The sequence below is a fragment of the Phragmites australis genome, chromosome 14, assembly GCF_958298935.1.
Source record: "Phragmites australis chromosome 14, lpPhrAust1.1, whole genome shotgun sequence".
Taxonomy (NCBI): domain Eukaryota; kingdom Viridiplantae; phylum Streptophyta; class Magnoliopsida; order Poales; family Poaceae; genus Phragmites; species Phragmites australis.
The window spans coordinates 16,496,180-16,514,839 of NC_084934.1; the positions used below are offsets into that span (position 1 = coordinate 16,496,180).

The 18,660-nt window shown below is 44.2% G+C and overlaps 1 protein-coding gene and 1 pseudogene across 2 annotated transcripts; one reads left to right on the forward strand and one right to left on the reverse strand.

Moving 5' to 3' along the window:
• Positions 1–1,570: 1,570 nt before the first annotated feature.
• Positions 1,571–11,411, forward strand: LOC133890550 (probable plastid-lipid-associated protein 12, chloroplastic). Of its 2 annotated transcripts, none has more exons than XM_062330968.1 (11): positions 1,571–1,979; positions 2,102–2,155; positions 2,726–2,800; positions 2,935–3,054; positions 8,972–9,163; positions 9,397–9,480; positions 9,562–9,651; positions 10,169–10,222; positions 10,345–10,424; positions 10,788–10,832; positions 10,942–11,002. In XM_062330968.1, coding segments are annotated over exons 1-10 (1,041 nt in total). In that variant the 5' UTR covers positions 1,571–1,688; the 3' UTR covers positions 10,789–10,832; positions 10,942–11,002. The 2 variants fall into 2 exon arrangements, with proteins under 2 accessions (XP_062186952.1, XP_062186951.1); XM_062330967.1 differs by lacking the exon at positions 10,788–10,832 and adding an exon at positions 11,169–11,411 and having other exon boundaries at positions 1,573–1,979; positions 10,942–11,052.
• Positions 11,412–12,181: 770 nt separating this feature from the next.
• On the reverse strand, positions 12,182–14,532 carry LOC133890266 (uncharacterized; annotated as a pseudogene).
• Between the last annotated feature and the right edge of the window lie 4,128 nt (positions 14,533–18,660).

Below are 18,660 nucleotides of genomic sequence, written 5' to 3' on the forward strand. Positions count from 1 at the left end.
TTTGAATTTTTGTTGGGTCGTACTTTACACAACATTAGTCTTAAACTAGTCGAAAAATGCATGAAAATTCCATGAAACTCATTGAAACATGCCTTAACTCGCCAGAAATTTTCGTTGAAACTTTGTTAAAGCTTGAACTTAAAAATGTGAAACAAATATATGTGCAGTGGCACATGTATCCAATCTATATGAGTTACTTTACCTTTGCACCCAGCCCCAAAGCATTAGTACTTCATTTGTGCCAATGCAGCTGATGCTGAGCAAAGGGTCCCTCCTCTCCAACGCAAACAATCAAATTTCTTCATTCTAAAGACTAAGGTTCGTGAAGCCCTAGAAGGCAAACTGCAATGCTTATTTTTCCTCTTTCCTTTTTGAATCTTGATATTATTTATTCCATTACCCTGATCCATTAGCCAAATCATGTAAAATACCGGAAGAATGGGGGAGTACACTTCCAGCTCATGAGGCGTTTGCATTGGTGCAGTGATTCATATATAGGAGTCCTCTTGTACTTTAATGAAAGTTTCAATTCTCTATTTCGAACAATCACATCAAAATTAAGACAAAGCCCACAACGCTGATCAAACATCCTGTACGAGTAGAAACCTATATTAGTTGTCAAAATCTTATCTACACTCAATTTTGGTTTATAAACATCATGTACAGAACCCACAACATGGATCAAACATCCTACTAGAGCGCCATCTACTGAGGACTGCGCACCAGGGGTGGGGTGCACCTCACACCGCTGCCTACCAAGGTCTGTCACCCCCGCCGCCCACCTCCCCTCGCCGCAAGCAGCCAACCCGCAAGACCCCTCCCCCGCCACCGCTGAGTGAGAAGCCATCCCCGTCACCCAGCAACAGCCCAATAGCTCCGTCAAGGTCGTCCCCACCCACCTGGCCACAAATTGCTTTTCTATTTTGTTTCTATCTATCCAAATTTTGCTTCTCAACATCACCCAATTTTTCTAGCAAATGTCTATTGAATTACTTTTTCTTTCAAACTTAAACCAGAGCTGTTTTTTTTTTCAGCCGAAACAATTTTGTATTTGATTTGCTTATACATCCACATATTAGGGGGCTGGTTTTCGTGATGCTATGATAAAGAAATGAAATATTAAATTGTTTTTTTTTCAAATTACCCCAATCCTGCTCTGATCTACGGTTTTTACTAACTTTGCTCATAATCTTTTACACATTTGAGAGTTGGCAACGTTTTGCTCCAAAATATATTATAGATTTATTATATAATTATCATCTATTTTTCTTTATTTTTTTAGTTTTTGCTTTTTACTGTCATGATAATTTGCTTATCTATTTGAACATGAAGAAATAAATAGAAAAGGAACAGGATGCTATGCGTGTAACCATACCATGCTGGGGATATCCAGAAATGGGTGTGCGTGGCAAGGTGCTAAAACAGATGCACGCGGGTTTTTTTAGCCGTGTCCTATTATTTATTTTTGTTCAGTTATCACAGAAAAACGTGGAACTTATTGAAACATCCAGCTTTTTCGTACGCAGAAGCAAACGGGGATAAAGGCTGCGCAGCCACCCGCTCCTTCCACGTGGCGCTCATCCACTGGTGCCCCACGATTCGAACCGACACTGATCACCGCTGCTGCACCACGTGGGCGAGGCGCGAACGCGAGCCACGAACGCCTTGCGCCCATCCCACCGCGCGCCATGGCCGCCGCCGCGGCAGCAGCAGCAGCCGGAGGCCTCATCAACCTCCGGCATCCTCACCCGTCTCCGCCTCCGCGATCCGCCTCGCTTCGTTTCGGCGCCTCCCACGCGCCGTGCGGCTCGCCGAGCCCGCCTCGGCCTCTCCGGCCCCGCCGCCACGGGGCCCCGCTGCTCGTGGCGCGGTCGGTCGTGGCCGCGGAGGCGGCGTACACGGATCCCGAGGCGGCGCTCCTCGAGGCTCTCCTCGGCGTCCAGGGCCGCGGCCGCGCCGTCGCGCCGCGCCAGCTGCAGGTTCATTTTTGCTGATAGCCTCTGCCACCCACGTGTGCGACGCGCGCAACACGTGCTTGCTGAAATGCGCATAGGCGTTTTAGGTGTTGCTGATGCTCTTTTCCGGTGAACCGTGTGTGCAGGAGGTGGAGAGCGCCGTGCAGGCTCTCGAGGCCCTGGGAGGCGTGCCTGATCCGGTGTGTGCACAGTGTACTGTGCAATTTCTATTTGCTCTGCATTTTAAGTTTTTAACCAGCTCGGTGTAGTTATCAGTTAGCTGGTACACTCACGACTCATGCCTTGTATATGCCAATGCCATGCCAATTGTTGCTTGAATGAGTTGAAACCAAACATAGAACTTCTGGTGGATTTAAACGAGAAGGTTAACTGCTTAGGTGGCGACGTGGTGTGCCGTGATAGAAAGCTGTGATGCTTGCGAGTGAAACTTTCTACCCAGGTGACTGTTAGAGCTTAGTATAGAGTCGTCTCCCGCTGCATGAATTAGTTGACATCCCGAATTTAGATTCGCACCTCCATGCATCTTAAAACTGAACGGAAGTGGGTAGAATTTCATTGAGGTGACAATGAATACCTGGAATTGCGAAACACTAAACTGTGTAATGTGTTGTCAAAATTAAGATAAGTGACCCTTAGGGAGAAAACAGAAATATCACTGTTAGCATGTGTGCACTCAACAAAGCTGAAAAAGATCTTACAAAAGTATGAAATGAAAGGTTGCACTCTTAGCCTTTATGGTTTCTCTGCAGACCAGTTCAAGTTTAATTGAAGGTAGCTGGCAGCTCATTTTCACTACCAGACCAGGGACAGCATCCCCCATTCAGGTCGAGTAAAATCGACATGCTTATGCTGGACAATATATGTTTCATCTACTATTTGTCTCTGTGTTCTTCCAACTTTGGATTGTTCAATCTCTAGACAGATGACTAAATTTAGTGTCAATTCAAATCGCCTGCAGAGGACTTTCGTTGGAGTTGACTCTTTCAGGATCTTTCAGGAAGTTTACCTTCGAACAGATGATCCAAGGGTGGTCAATGTTGTCAGGTTTTCAGAATCAGTTGGTGATCTGAAAGTAGAGGTAATTTCTGTGTCAATATCACCTGAGTCCCAACTTTTCATGGTGCTTTATTGATTTTGATTTTTCCTATTTGATCCTACATCTGCTTGTGATTTCTGTGTCCCTAATCCTGCCATTTCATTTACTATTACCTTCAGTGTCTAATTATGTGTTTTGGAGCTCACTTCTCTGAACTAATTGTATCTACATTCTATCAAGAGCTTCATTGGGTTTCGCATGCTTATACTACAGTAAGGTTTCAGTGTCATGTTCAAGGGAAGTGCATGGATGCTTTAAGTTTCCTCTGATATAATTGAAGAAAGATTACATTACAGGGAATCAGTGTTGACTTATTGTAAACGATGTTGGGAGTGGCCATATGTCAAATAATTATTTGGCATTCAATGTAACTTAGCAATCATGCGTGAGATGTAACAAGGAAACACAAAAGGTTATTAATGTCTTCCATAAAAAAGGTTTGGATACAGAATATAATGCGTTGCGTCATCTTATAAACTTAGCTACTCAATCTCAAATTCCTAATAAGCTTTGTCAAGTAAAAAGCAAATCCATGTTGTAGGCTATTTCCTGTTCAAAAAATCATCTCAACTAATAAACACATGATGATTAAGAAATATAAATGCACTTAACCAAATCAGTTTTTTTTATTATGATTTCTACTTTTACAATAAAATGGAAGGGAACACAGTACCTTCTTAGCATCATACTATTGGACAATATAGTGCGTAGGTAATTAGAGACGAAGACATAAACTTCATTGCATTATCCCCATTATTACTGCGATTCTGCTCAAGACTAAGCAGAATAGGCAGTAACATCCAAATTAATCTGTACCTTTTTTATCGTTGAAGATGCTGCTGAAGATTCATCGAGTGTTATATCATTATTTTTCATAATAAACATGGAAAAGGTTGGAAATAGTGTTATGTCGGTTTGGATGTTTTAGAAATAAATAGATAAAGATTTGGAAGTTGGAATCAGTTAGAGATAAGTTAGGAAAAGTCGGATTAGGAAAGATATTAGGTTTAGAAAAGATTAAGAAGTTGTAGTCGGATTAGAGATTGAGATAGAGTCTGAATAGGTTAAGTTTAGATGGAATTGTTTAGGGTTGGGCTCTATATATAAAGAGCAGCCGGCACCCCTTTTGGAATTAAGCAATATATCAATTATTCCTCATCTCCTGCTATCTATTTCCCATCTCCCTGCTTCCTGCTCGTCTCCTCCTTGCTGCAATTAATGCCTTCAAGCGTCCTCACCACCACCACAGGTAGGAAGCCGGCCAAGGATCGGCCGGAGACCACTCACGCGTATCCTATTAGGTCACTTCCCTACGGACGTGACAACTTGGTATCAGAGACCATGTCTTCTAGTGCTAAGAACGAGCAAGGCAACGGCTCAAGAAGAGTTGCTACGGAATGAATTTTAGGAGGTCTTCACTATCACCCTTGGCGACATCAAGAGCGCACTGGCCGATGTCGGCGACATCAAGAGCGCACTGGCCGATGTCGGCGACATCAAGAGCGCACTGGCCGATGTCGGCGACATCAAGAATGCACTAACCGAAGTCACGCACGTGGTGACGGGGCTCATGGATTGCATGATGGCAATGGAGAAACTCAAGGGCGTAGACAATGCTCCGATCATGGCTGACTCCGTATCATTAGCAATCGACCAGACCCAAACCAAGAACGGCACACCATCATCCGCATCGCAAGTACCATCGGCAGTCTTTGCTCTGCTGGGCGGCGTGGGTATTCTGCAGCGTGACAACATGACGCGTCCTAGAATGCCGATCATGGAATTGGCACCATCTCCCGTAGGTGGCCAACCACAAACCGACAAGCTGGAGCAAGGCGGTAGCAGCACAGGAGCAGTTCCATAGTTCTTCAAGTTGGACTTTCCGCACTATGACGGCAAGGACGACTCCTTGCCGTGGTTCACCAGGTGCGAGCAATTCTTCTGTCGACAGAAGATGAGGGACAAGAACAAGGTTTGACTGGCATCATACCACATGGACAACAATGCGCACCACTAGTATTTCCATCTAGAATGCAACCTGGGAGAACCGCCTTGGGATGAGTTCAAGGCCCTTTGCAACACGCTTCGGACCGCCCATCTACAGCAACCCATTGGGTGAACTTCGTCATCTTCGACAAATAGGCATGGTTGAGGACTATCAAAGTCGATTTTTGGCGCTGCTTAGCTAGGTTGTCCCCATGACTGAGCGCCAGGAGAGGCAGCTCTTCACCTATGGCTTCGCAGAAGACCTCTGGGTGGACGTTGAGCTTCAAGACCCGCGCGATCTGGAGGAAGCAATGAGCCTTGCGCACGCTTATGAGAAGAAGGCGGCGCGCCTAAACCGTTTCAACGGCTCGCGCTCGTTTTCGACCCAGCACACTTTGACACCGTCATCTACAGCCAATTCAGCACCTACGTTGCAGGGACCAACATTCACTGCACCATCCAACACGGCTGCCACTCACCAAGTTCATCATCTGACGCTGTAAGAGATGGCAAAACACCGCCGCGAAGGGCTCTGCTTCAACTGCGATGACAAGTTTGTCTATGGTCATCAGTGTGCCCATCTATTCTTCATCGAGTATGACGACACGGCCACTGAGGATGATGACGGGGGCGCTGCAGAAGACGAGCCAAACGAGCCGCACATCTCGTTGTACGTGGTGGCCAGGGTCCAACAGGCAACCATGGTGCACCTGTGGGTGCAGGTTGGTGGCATGGAGCTTCTAGTGTTGGTCGGCTTAGGGTCGTCCCACAACTTCATCCAGGAGGATATAGCAGTCCGTCTCGGCATCCATCTCGATCCAGCAAGCACCGGCCTTTGCATGATGGTGGCAAACGACGATCACCTGAATAGCTCTTGTATATGCAGGGGGTTGACAATCTTCATCGGCGAGGAGGAATTTACACTGGAGTGCTACATGGTGCTTCTGGGCGGCTACGACATTATCCTTGGCACACAGTGGCTTTGTACCCTCAGGCCCATACTATGGGACTTTGACCGCCTGACCATGTCCTGCCATATCCAGGGTCGTGAGGTGATCTAGCATGCACACCAGGGTCTGGCGACTCTACACTTCATGCGGTGGATGGACATGATGACCTTCTTTAGCATCTTCTGCAAGAGTTCGAGGGGTTGTTCGGCGAAACCTGCGGTCTTCCTCCGGCTCGCACCCACGACCACCACATCTACCTAGAGCACGGCGTGCAACCAGTGGCAGTGCGACCATACCGCTACCCACAGCTGCAAAAAGATTAGCTAGAGCGGCAATGCACAGAGATGCTCTCCCATGGCATCATTCACCTAAGCATGTCTGCATTTTCCTCCCCGGTGTTGTTGGTAAGAAGCTCGACAGCTCGTGGCGTTTCTATGTTGACTATCGTGCCCTTAACGTCCTCACCATCAAGGATAAATTCCCGATAACGGTGGTCGAAGAACTCGATGAGCTGCACGACACAAAATACTTCACTAAGCTTGACCTCCACTCAGGCTATCATCAGGTCCGCATGAACGCAGCTGATATTGAGAAGACGACGTTCCATACCCACCAAGGCTACTACGAGTTCCTTGTCACGTCTTTTGGCCTGACCAACGCACCGGCCACGTTTCAATCTCTCATGAACATCCTTCAACGGTACTTGCGCCCACCGTGGACCGACAGAAGGTGTAGGCAGTGGCGGACTGGCCCGAGCCACGGTCGGTGCATGCGGTTTACGGATTGATCGGTCTCACTGGATACGGATTCCTCGGTCGCAATGGATACTATCGATGCTTCATTGCGCAATATGGCTCCCTCGCCACACATTTGATGCGCCACGTGAAGACAGAAGCCTTTGCGTGGACAGAAGAGGTCACCCAGGCCTTTGCAGCACTCAAGCATGCTCTCTCCTCGGCACCAATGCTCCAGCTGCCCAACTTCCGCAACATCTTCATCGTCGAGTGCGACACATCCGGGTCGGGCATAGGTGTTGTGCTGCATCAAGGACAAGGGTCGGTGGCATTCTTTAGCAGCGCCATGGCACCTTGTCATGCTGGTCTGGCAGCCTACAAGAGGGAAGTCATCGACCTTGCATGGGCCATGAAGCATGGCCGTACTTGTGGGGTCACCGGTTCATGGCCATGATGGACCATTACAGTCTGAAGTTCCTCCTCAACCAATGCTTGCCTACAATTCCACAACACCGGTGGATCATCAAATTGATGGGCTTCGACACCCTGTCTCGGCGCAATGCAGAACTCGTGACAGCCTTCGCTCTTTCAACACTAGTGTTTGATGTCTTCAGTACGCTTTGTTAGGAGGTGCAAGCTGATGCCGCACTCCAGCAGCTATGGGCCGACGTGTGCGCCAACCACAAGGGGCCATCCTAGGTGTGCCATGATGACCTAATCACAGTTGGCCGTCGAATTTTTTCTTTTACCGACCTCTTCACCGATGGTGCCGCAGCTTCTCGCTCAAGCACACGACATAGGTCATGAAGGGGTTCAACGAACATTGCAGCATCTTCAGGCCGACTTTCATATCTAGGCAATAAGACTTCGGTTCAATATTATGTGGAACAAGATCAATCACTTGCACCTGGTCAGCTGTTGCAACCTTTGCCGATTCCGGTACAATTCTGGAGTGACATCTCCATGGACTTCATAGAAAGTATTCCCCGTGTGAACAACAAGACAGCCATCCTCACAGTGGTGGATCGTCTTCCAAGTTTGCCCACTTCATCCCATTGGGTCACCCATACACGACCAGCTCAGTAGCCGCGCGTTCTTTGATGAGATGGTCTGTTTCCATGGCCTGCCAGAATCCTTTGGCAATGACCGTGATGCAGTCTTCACCAGCAATTTGTGGAAGGAATTGTTCCAATTGTCAAGGACGCGGTTGCACATGTGTTCAACATTTCACCCTCCGAATGATGGCAAGTCTGAGGCAGTTAATAAAGTGATTGTGATGTATCTTCATTGCATGACAAGTGATCGGCCCAAGCAGTGGCTTCGATGGCTCCCATGGACGGAATATTGATATAAAACAGCATATTACTCGGCCCTTTGTGACATGCCATTTAGGGTGGTGTACGGTCGGCCTCCTCCATCCCAACGTATGTATAAGAAGGGTGATGCTAGGGTGCCGGCCATGGAGCAATCCTTTTTGGAGCGCGATGACTTTCTTCGCAATGTGCGCAAAAACCTCCTCCAAGCTCAAGAACATGCCAAGTTGTATTATGATGCCAAGCATACCGAGGTGGCCCTTGGGGAAGGAGATTGGGTCTGGCTCAAGCTTATTAACCGTCAAACAGCTTCATTGCTGTCACATGTTAAAGTCAAGCTGGCTCTGAGGTTATATGGGACCTTCCAGGTGGTGGCACACATTGGGAAGGTGGCCTATAGCCTCCGTCTTCCAGCTGGTGGAAAGAATAAGGAGTTGTAGTCGGATTAGAGATTGAGATAGAGTCTGAATAGGTTAAGTTTAGATGGAATTATTTAGGTCTGGGCTCTATATATAAAGAGCAGCCGACACCCCTTTTGGAATTAAGCAATATATCAGTTATTCCTCATCTCATGCTATCTATTAACCATCTCCCCACGTCTTGCTCCTCTCCTCCTTGCTGCAACCGGTGCCTTCAGGTGTCCTCACCACCACCATGGGCAGGAAGCTGGCCAAGGATCGGCCAGAGACCTCCCACACGTATGCAATTAGGTCACTTCCCTACGGACGTGACAAATAGAAGCCTTGTGCTGCCTTAACGAGATTTAACTAGAAAGAAAGGTGCTGATTTTATGGTGAGGCTGATACATGCTTCTACCAGTCAGCTAACCTATGTTACTGCTAAGTGATACTTTATAGTGTTTTTACAACACTTCTACATGACTTTACAATGAGGTATTTACTGAAAAAAATATCAGGCACAAGCAACTATTGAGGATGGAAAGCGCATTCTTTTCCGTTTTGACCGAGCAGCATTCACCTTCAAGTTTCTGCCATTTAAAGTTCCATACCCGGTGCCATTTAGGCTTCTTGGAGATGAAGCAAAGGGTTGGCTTGACACAACATACTTGTCCCATACTGGGAACATACGTATTTCAAGGGGAAACAAGGTACAATTCCATAATTTTGATGTTATTTTACTGCCTTGACAAAGCATAGTTTTCATATTTTCAACATTGAGGCCATGAATTTAAAGTTTTTTTATTTGTTTAGCTGATCTCTTGATTTAGTACAAGTCTACAGTGGAGCAAGTTCATAACCCTTCTATTCTTTCTATATAGATACCTTTGGCTTTCTGACCTGCTTGTATTTTATCATCTTTTGAAAACAATATGTAGTGCAGGGAACCACATTCGTTCTACAGAAAAGTGCAGACCCTAGACAAACTTTGTTGTCAGCTATATCTGCAGGGACAGGAGTAAAAGAGGTGTGTCATTACAGCTTCCATTATCCATTGTTGCACTAAATGGAGAATGCTAACTATACAATATGCTTGTTTGCTAAACAGGTCATAGATGATTTTACTTCAAGCAAAAATGGAGCCGAAGTTGATCTGAACATTCTCGTGGGAGAATGGCAACTATTGTGGGGCTCACAGGTTAACCTTTACATATGTGATTGAAAAGAAGACTGAATAATTATACATATTACTGATATGTAGTTAGATTTATTATTGGCATAAATGTCTTCGTATTTGCAACTCAAATACCTGACAATAAAGGTTTAGACCTGTATCAGAAAAATATTTTATTTTTTTTCTTTATCTGTTATGTTTGTCTTTAAATTATTTTTAAAGTTTTTCTATAGTACTTATGCATATTGTTTTGCAGTAGTGGTCTCCCTACTGTTCTTGTAAAAGGAAAAAACGTCAAAGAGTTTCAGACTGCAACATGTCTTTCTCTGTGGAACAGGATTCTTGTCAGCATAAAACCCGCTGATTTGTTTTTTCTGGATTGTGAAATTACACGAACTGATGCATTCTAAAAAAAGCTACAATTATTCCTGATGAATGAGTGGATACGACTTGGAGTCTTGGATACTTACTCAACTAGACTCTTATGTTACCTATTGGCATACAGTTAAATATCCTAATCTATAGCCCTTTTTTTGTGCAGACCGAAGGTGAAAGTTGGTCTTCTATTGCATCTGCTGGTCTCAAGGACTTTCAGGTTAGTTTCAGAACCAAGCAAAGCCTTCCAAAGTGATGAAGTGATAGTATGTCAATATCCTGGTGTGTTTGTTGGCACATGGCACCTCATATGACTAACAATAAAATGGACCTTTCATTTAGATTATAATAGAAGACGGACAATTGAAGAATTTGGTGAACCCCTTTCCAGGTGTCAGCCTCAATGCAAGAGGCAACATATGGTAAGTCTTTACAGCATGGAATGAATGAATTTATATGTGCATTCCTGTCTAGGATTGTTTGTAGCTGCCCAAGACCATCTTAGGGAAGCAAAATTTGAAGTCTTTACTACATTCCTGCAGCATGTGTGATCTATGATCGAGACAGCAGTTTGTCTTTCATACTGAAAGAAACACTAGTCTGCTACACTTCTTTAATAAATGAGAACATGTAGAATAATCTGTGCAAATAGGGAGGGAAGATGAACATTTTGGAATAAGACTGTGTGTACTGGAGGAATGTATAAAGTATTGCATTTTTTTGGGAAAGGGGAAACCCCACACCATTACTGAAATAACGGAACCCATGTTCTGGTTTGCTTACAGACACACGGGGGGTAACAGAAATAGAAAAGAAGCTAGACATGAAAGGTTATACTCCATTACAGATCCATCGAACATAACTAGATCAAAAGAGAAGCACTTTTTGTTTTTGCACTGTTTTTCAATGCTGACTTAGTACTTCGCATTGCGCTTGTAGCAAAAAGGGGAATAGCAATACCTTTAGCGTGTCCATGAATGAAGGAGCTGTTCAAGTTGGTGGTGTGCAGTTTCCCTTGGATACTCAAGGAGAATTTGTCATGGAAATCTTGTAAGTCATTCGCATTTTTCCAAAATTCAAAGATACAAGTAAAAAAAAATGCTGGTCATTGGTGACCCAAATAGCTGAGCACTAATGCTTGTTCTGAATATGAGTTTTCCTTGCAGGTACATCGACAGCAAGATAAGAATATCCAGGCTTAACCAGCACATGCTAGTCCATTTACGCATAGCAAATACAACATAAATACCCAAATGAAGGATGTGTGGTCATATTGCTCGACTTCATTGTTGACCAAACCTGGAATCAAATGCCACTAGCTTGAACATATAATTTTAGATTTTTAAGATTGTTCAATGGTGACTTGGTGTATAACTAACCCTATTAGTACAAAACACATATTTGTGTTTTATGTGTCTACATTGTTTACACGTACTCAACCATTTCTTGAAAATATTGAACCACAGTTGACCATTTTGGACAATGATGTTCTCTAAGGCATGTTCAAAACCAGATTTCTCGTAGGAATTTCGTATAAAATCTCAGATCTAGTGAGTGGATGTTTCTATTCCTCCAAAGTTATTACAGAATTCCTCCATTCCAAAAGGGCAGAATGTAAGGTTCGAAATGCCATTCTTGGAATTCTTTTTTCTTGATGGGCATGGACGTTCATGCAGCTCCTGTTCGTGCTGCCGGATTTCTATTTCAGGATTTGTGTTTGAAACTGCTTGTCATTCTCTTATTACAAATGGTAAGAAAAATATATGTTCACAGTTTATTACTCAGAAAGTCGTATTGGGCATTGATACAGTCTCCAAAATGTAATTGTTTTCTTATTTCTATTGTAGTAAATTTATAAGGTATCGTGAAATCATGATATTATGACGTTTTTTTAAAAGCTAAATCTACTCACGCCATTTTCAAATATATAAAATGATATCGATGGTCAAAGTTTAAACATTGATTGCACACAACCCAAAATGTCTCTTATTATCTTTGACCAGAGGGAATACGCAATCTATAAGAGTATATGTACTCTAGAACGAGTTTATCTAAGTTAGGCATGTCTGAATTGAGTATCTGAGATCGCGCATCAGTACCTATTAATCTGTCAAGTTCTGTACTACTGAACAAAAGCAGCAAACTGTTTCCAGATCAGCACACAAAATGATCCACACGACCCAGTTCTGAACAGATGGATGTGAGTCAAAATATCGCCAGTATCATAAACAGACCTTTGTGCTCAAAGATGATAATGTGCTGAACTGTTACGTAATAGATCCAAACCTGAATTGGGGTACACTAACTCGGCCCAGAGAAAATAATGACTGGTATAAACAATGTCTTCCTATGTCTAAAGATACAACAATGATCTGTGACAAGAAAATTTACATAGTACAGTGCTCGTATTATTCGATCAATTTTGGGCTGACTCAATTCCTCCAAGATGCAAGAGCAAAGCAATTCCTGGTATTGGGACGGTAGGAGCTATCGCAAACACATGGAACCTCTTCAGAAATTGCAGCTCAGATCCTCATTCAAAACTATTTATGCAGTTGCCAAACTATCGCATAAGGTCTTGTATGCTGCACTGCAATGCTTGAATTTCTCCTCTGCTTTAGCCTGTCAATTGAAAAAGACCCATATGGTTCGTTAGCTAATAGCTACATAGAATAACAACAGTTTATTACTAGTAGTCACTGAATACAAACGTCCAAAAAACTACAAAATGCAACCTTTTCCAGGTACAGCATTGCAGTGGACTCAATCCAAACCAGAATTTCATATCATGTCTTCTACTGAATCAGGTACAGGCTAATTCAAAAAACTACATGGTATAACACACATAACATAAGGAATCTATGTGAGCTTCTGACCCATCCTTATTGATCTAACATAGTGAAGACGTATTAACTATATAGGCCATCCAGTGCATTATCATGAAGGACAGAGATCCACTCCAAAAGTAATTGTATAAAGAACAGAAGGCAGAGGGGAACTGGATCTGTAACTTCAAGTTCTTATTATTAACTGATATAACCATGTCGCACTTTGATGTGTAGTTCAAGCCTATCTCATGGTGGCACCTCATGAGAGCTCAGGATATATGCCAAAGACTACCAGCAGATTATTTACAGAAAAGAAAAATTATACATATAATTTTGCAGAGCAAGTAAAAATTGAATTTAGGTGTGGAGAAAAGTTACCTTAGATGACCCATTGTGGCGATCTGGTCATCTGGATGCCATCTAAGTGCACATGTTCAGTATCTAGTATCAAGAAAAAGAAACAAATGATAAAATAATCTTGGAACAGTTCAAAAAGAAGGATGCATTATCATGGCATCAATCTATGCCCAAAAAAACAAGACTCAAAGTCAGGAAAATGCTCAAAGATCTTACGCGCTTTTAACATCTGAGTTTTAATGGACCAGAAGTACTCAATCCAAGAGCTTGCCATGCCAAAGATACCTCTGACGGAGCGGATACTTCGTCCTCATCGTCTGTTTCATAACTCCAATTTCTGGAGTTTTCTGAATGAGCACGTCTGGAGTTCCTCCATTGAAAATTGTCAGAGGAAAATGACCAATAATATGCGTGCTGGTGCCGAAGAGCATTACGAAAGAGAGTCTCTGGTTCATCCTCATCACTCGTTCAAAACTCATCCTCCTGTTGCCAAACGTCAAACAACTGAAATTTAAGAGGTTCATCATATGTTGGCTAGTAAACAGCATTGATTTCATCCAGGACTTTCTAATTTTCATTAAATAGGTTGCCATGCACATTTATATTATATCTAGCTAGAATGTTTCTCGTACCCAAAACTGTTAGAAATGCAAGACCAGCTCAAGAAGTTGTCAATCAAGAATTAAGTTAAGATCTAAAGAGAAGAACAATCCAAATATACTTATTAGATAGAAAAAACAACAAAGTACTGAAGTGAAATAAAACAAGATCTAGTTTTAATAATAACAAGATCTGAAGATTTGCCAGATTTGTGGGAGCTAATACTAATCTGTCGACTCCAATGTTGCTAACATAGTAACGAAAATACGAAATGATCAAAAGTGAAATAAAACAAAGATGCAAAAGATTTTATTACACTGACCTGGAAGAGGTACTCCGCAATTCCGCATACTCCGACATATTCTGTAGCATCGTCCTTTTAGTTTCTCTATTCCTCCTACGTTTAGTGTAATAGTTGAATCTCTGCTCAAAGTAAAGATTAGTAGTGTTAGTTCTTTCTCCGTTCGAAACACAAACTATTTTGCGATAAAAAAAACCATGTATCTTGTGAATCATCGGTTAGCACAACATTCTAGCCGGATAAAATGCTAGCTTATAGAAACTTAAGAAAGCGGAACAGAGAAACCGGCTCAACCAAATCCTCACACAAATATCTTCAAGCCAAAACAATGATTTTGAGTAATGCGATCCAATAAAATTCGGTCATCTAGTTCCCTATGGAGCATTTTATCAAGCACAAAATGAGCAATGCACGAAAAAGCTCAACAAGAGACCCGGAAGAACAGAACATTCGCAAGCATCAGAGATCCTGTGTGTTGCCCTCTCCTCTCCCAGACGACCATGACCTCCTATTTATAAGGTTGTACATAGCTTAGCGCACAAGTTACGCTATGTACAAAATATCTATAACCCGGCTGAGTTATATAGCCTTATCCTGGATAACTATTTTTACCCTACATAGAAGATAAATATTCACCATGATAACTATTGTGATGCCTGCAGGCTGAGGGGTGAACCGGTCACCAATTGTGTCCCTGCACCACGCTGCTAGGGGTGCCAGGATAACCTCCATTGCACTAGGGTGTCGGGATGACGTCCACTAGCCTAGGTACTTAATATCGATCACTTCATTGCGGGAAAAGGATGACCGGCATTCTCCTTCTAGCAGATCTTTCTTGAGGCTTGATGACTCACCCTGTAGCCTTTGGGAAGCCTACCCGAGCCCTGGAGACGGGGACTCTAGGGGGGCATGGCTCCAGGAGGTGGGGGCTTTGGGAGGCATAGCTCTGGGAGGTGGAGGCTTTGGGAGGCATAGCTCCGGGAGATGGAGGCTTCGAGAGGCATGGCTCCAGGAGATGGAGGCTTCGGTAGACATGGCTCTGGGAGATGGTTACTCTGAAGCCCCGAAGTCCGAAAGCGACCTTCGGGAGGCGTGGGTCCATGGGTATGGGCTAGTTGAGCCATGGGGCCATCGGGGGTCCTTAACAACGACCCCCAACAGTAGCCCCTCGCGAGGATGGCCAGCGGAGCGGTTAGGCCCATGGTTCTTTCAGAGCAGGACCTCCAGCGGTCCCTAGCTTTGTTGTTTGATGGCTCATTGTAATACCGAATTTTTGGAGAAAAAAAATAGAGGGTTTTGACCAGAATTTGACTTTTTGATCCGTGGCTCGTATAGACGATCGGAGACCGTGGTTGCGTTCATCTCGTCGAGACGAACCCATTTTGCTATTCATATGTCCGTTCCGAGCGTTTTGTGACCCGTAGCAAGACCAATAAATTTAGACTATTCGTTGTTTTAAAAAAATAAAAAAAAACACAGATAAAGCTCCGGATGGATCGGTCGTCACCCCGACCCATCCAGAGCCTTCAAGCCGCTCACGTTCGCTTCTCTCTCTCTCGTGTCTCTCTCTCTCTCTCCTACGCACTGCGCCGTCCCCGCCGCCTCTGCGCCGCGCCTTCGTTGCCGGCTCGCCGTCGCCACGCTTGCCCGCCGCTGACGAGCACTGCTCCCCGTCGCCTCCGCCTGACCGGCCATCGCCGCGCCGCTGTGCCGCGCTCGCCGCCGTGCGCCGCTGCGCTGCTGCTGCTCGCCGGTGTCGTCCTGCCGCCGGTGCCACCGCTTGCCGTGCGCCGCCGTGCGTCACCGTAGAGGCAAGCCAGCAGCCAGAGCCGGCCGAAGAAGCTAGCGCAGGAAGAAGAAGCCAGGAGGAAGAAAGGAGAAAAGAAAAGAAAAGAGAAGAAAAAGAAAAAAAGAGAAAAAGAAAAAAAGGGGAAGGAAAAAGAAAGAAAGAAAGAAAGAAAAAAGAGGGAAAAGTTGGAAATTTCGTAATTTTGTCGGAATCGTCATCAATCCTTCGAAGGTGATTTCTCGGTAATTCCTGGACGTTTGTGGTTGGATTAAATCAAATCAATCAATTCCTGTCATATCATTTCATGTGATCAATAGTTTGATTCGTTTCGATAATCGTTATTGATTCAAAGATACGACATCCGAGTCGAAGTATTCTTTTCGTTCAACGGAGCAAAGTCTAATTAGTGAGAACTTTGGTTCGACTCTGGATTGAAAATAGTGTATCATTTCATGTGATATAGTTTTCTGTTCATTTTTCCAAAATATAGGCGGATATGCGACGTTTTCAGGCGTAGGAATGACGCTTCATATTTTATGTGTGTTTAAATGTGTTGTAGTGCTAATAATATACCTGTACAGGTGGTACCACTTCTAGGCGTTCTTGATCGAATTTTTCTTCATCGCTTTTGGTAAAAGGCAAGTAACGTGGGGGTGTGATTCCGTGCTATGTTTATATTCATGTCTTACTTCTTTTGCAAATAAAATCGAAGTATATGGTTTTTTTTAATTCATTCAAATCATGGATGATGTTGCATTCGATTGTTTAAATCCATGCTTTTCTTATTGATTTGGATTGTACCTTTGTCTTCATGAATCAGTTGTGGTTTTTATCACGAGACATCAAAAAAAGAAATTAAGAATTGACATCAATTCACATGCATACATATGCATTTATGAACTACATATGGTGATAAAGGCCGATCACTGCCATCGTGCGTGATTCGTACCGGTACATGGAGTTGCATGAGATGTTGGTATTGTCCAGCTCTCAAATGGAGTTGCATCATGGCATTCATACATCTTTTTATGATATTTGGAGAATACAGAATTCTGGGAGTTGAATGCCATATTTTTGTGGGAGACCAGGTTGGAATCTATTGTTACTTTCTCGACAAATATTCTGAAATGATATTCTCTTCAAAACCATGTGTCTTTTTTGTTGTTATGAGAAGAATGTTCAATTCCCAAATACTTTTGAATGGAGTGAGATGTGTTTATATTCATAGCTGTTACTTGCTGAGCTTGTCTCACCCCCTGTTAAATCTTTTACAGGTATGTTTAGATGTTGACGTGCATTTTGGGGATGGATCTTGGTAGTTGCACGCACTACCTCATCACAATGTCGATAACTCAACCGGTGTTTATAAGTTGCGTTTTTGGTGGTCTGTCGTTTGCTTTGTATATGTTGTGGTACGACGCTGGTAGCGTCGTGAAGGTTTCTATATATATGTTGGTTATATCATACATTGCCTACCTGTGATCTTTTTTGTGGTCAGTTAGACCGCCCTATATAGGAAATGCTGCCAAAATTTCCTATTTTCATATAATTATGCTTAGTTGTAAAGTAGGGTGTTACACTCATGGTCTCTAGTATTGCTTGGCTTGCCTTAGAAGGTTCGATCCACTTGATTTAAACTGTCCATTCGATGACATTGGTGACAAGGGGCATTCAATACGCCCTGTGAAAAAGGCATGATCACGCCTTGTCACACGGACATTGTGGTTGGGGGTCGTGGGGGGCGGTTCCACTCCCCCATGATCGTGGCCTGGCAGGCGAAGGGACAGGGCATGTGCCTATTTTTCTAGGGGAGGTAATCTCTCCCTTATCTTTATAAGGAGAGGGATTACCTTGAGCGGCCTTCTCGCTTGCGCCTCGTTCTCTTCTGCCTCCAGTTGTTCTTGCTTTGCATGTGCATCCATCGATTGCTGCTCTTCTGTAACACCCTAATTTTCATTTTTGGCAATTCATAAAAATTTGCTAGATTTTACTTTGAGTTAAACCAATTTTTAAAAAAGGGTAAACCTATTTTCTAAAAAGAAACTCTAATTTGACATAGGAAATATTTGAATGATGTGCATCCATGCTGTCCTTAGGCATGTAGGGTTTTTCTTTGTGTGGTGTAGTCCTTGTTTGAGTTGAATTTGCTTCAAATTCAAATTTCAAATGAATTTAGAAAGTTAAAATAAAAAGAAAAAGATTAAACCTTACCTCGGGCCGCCTCCTCCTCTTTTCGACCCATCTCCCGCGCCAGCCCACTCGCCCCGCTTCCCTGGGCCACGCCGCGTGCCCAAGCCAGCCTAGCCGCGTGCCCGCTCTCGAAGACACCCGCCCGGTCTCCACCTTCGTCGTCTGCCACTGACCAGTGGGGCCCGCTTGTCAGTATCTTCGTCTCCGAGTCGAAGAAGCCGCCGCCGCCGCGTCCGAGTCTGAGTTTGCCGCCAATCTTGAGTCCCAGGCCTTCCCGTGTCCTCCCGGGCTCCTATAAATATAGGCCGCCTCTCCCCGAGCAGATCCAATCCAAGAAATCACCAAGATCAAGCCCAATTCAGCAGATTCGAGCTCGCCGCCACCGCCAAACTCGCCGCCTCGATCGTGCTCACCGCTCTGCTGCTCCAGAGCTACCGAGCCTCACCCGAAGCCGTCAACAGAAGCACACGCGTCCGCTGAAGCTTCCCTGCTGCTTGCCGTCGCTGAAAGACCAGCGGAGCTTCGCCGCCAACGAGATCCCCTGAGGTCCGTCGCCCCTCTTCGTCGCCGACCACCTTCTGGTGTCTTTCCAC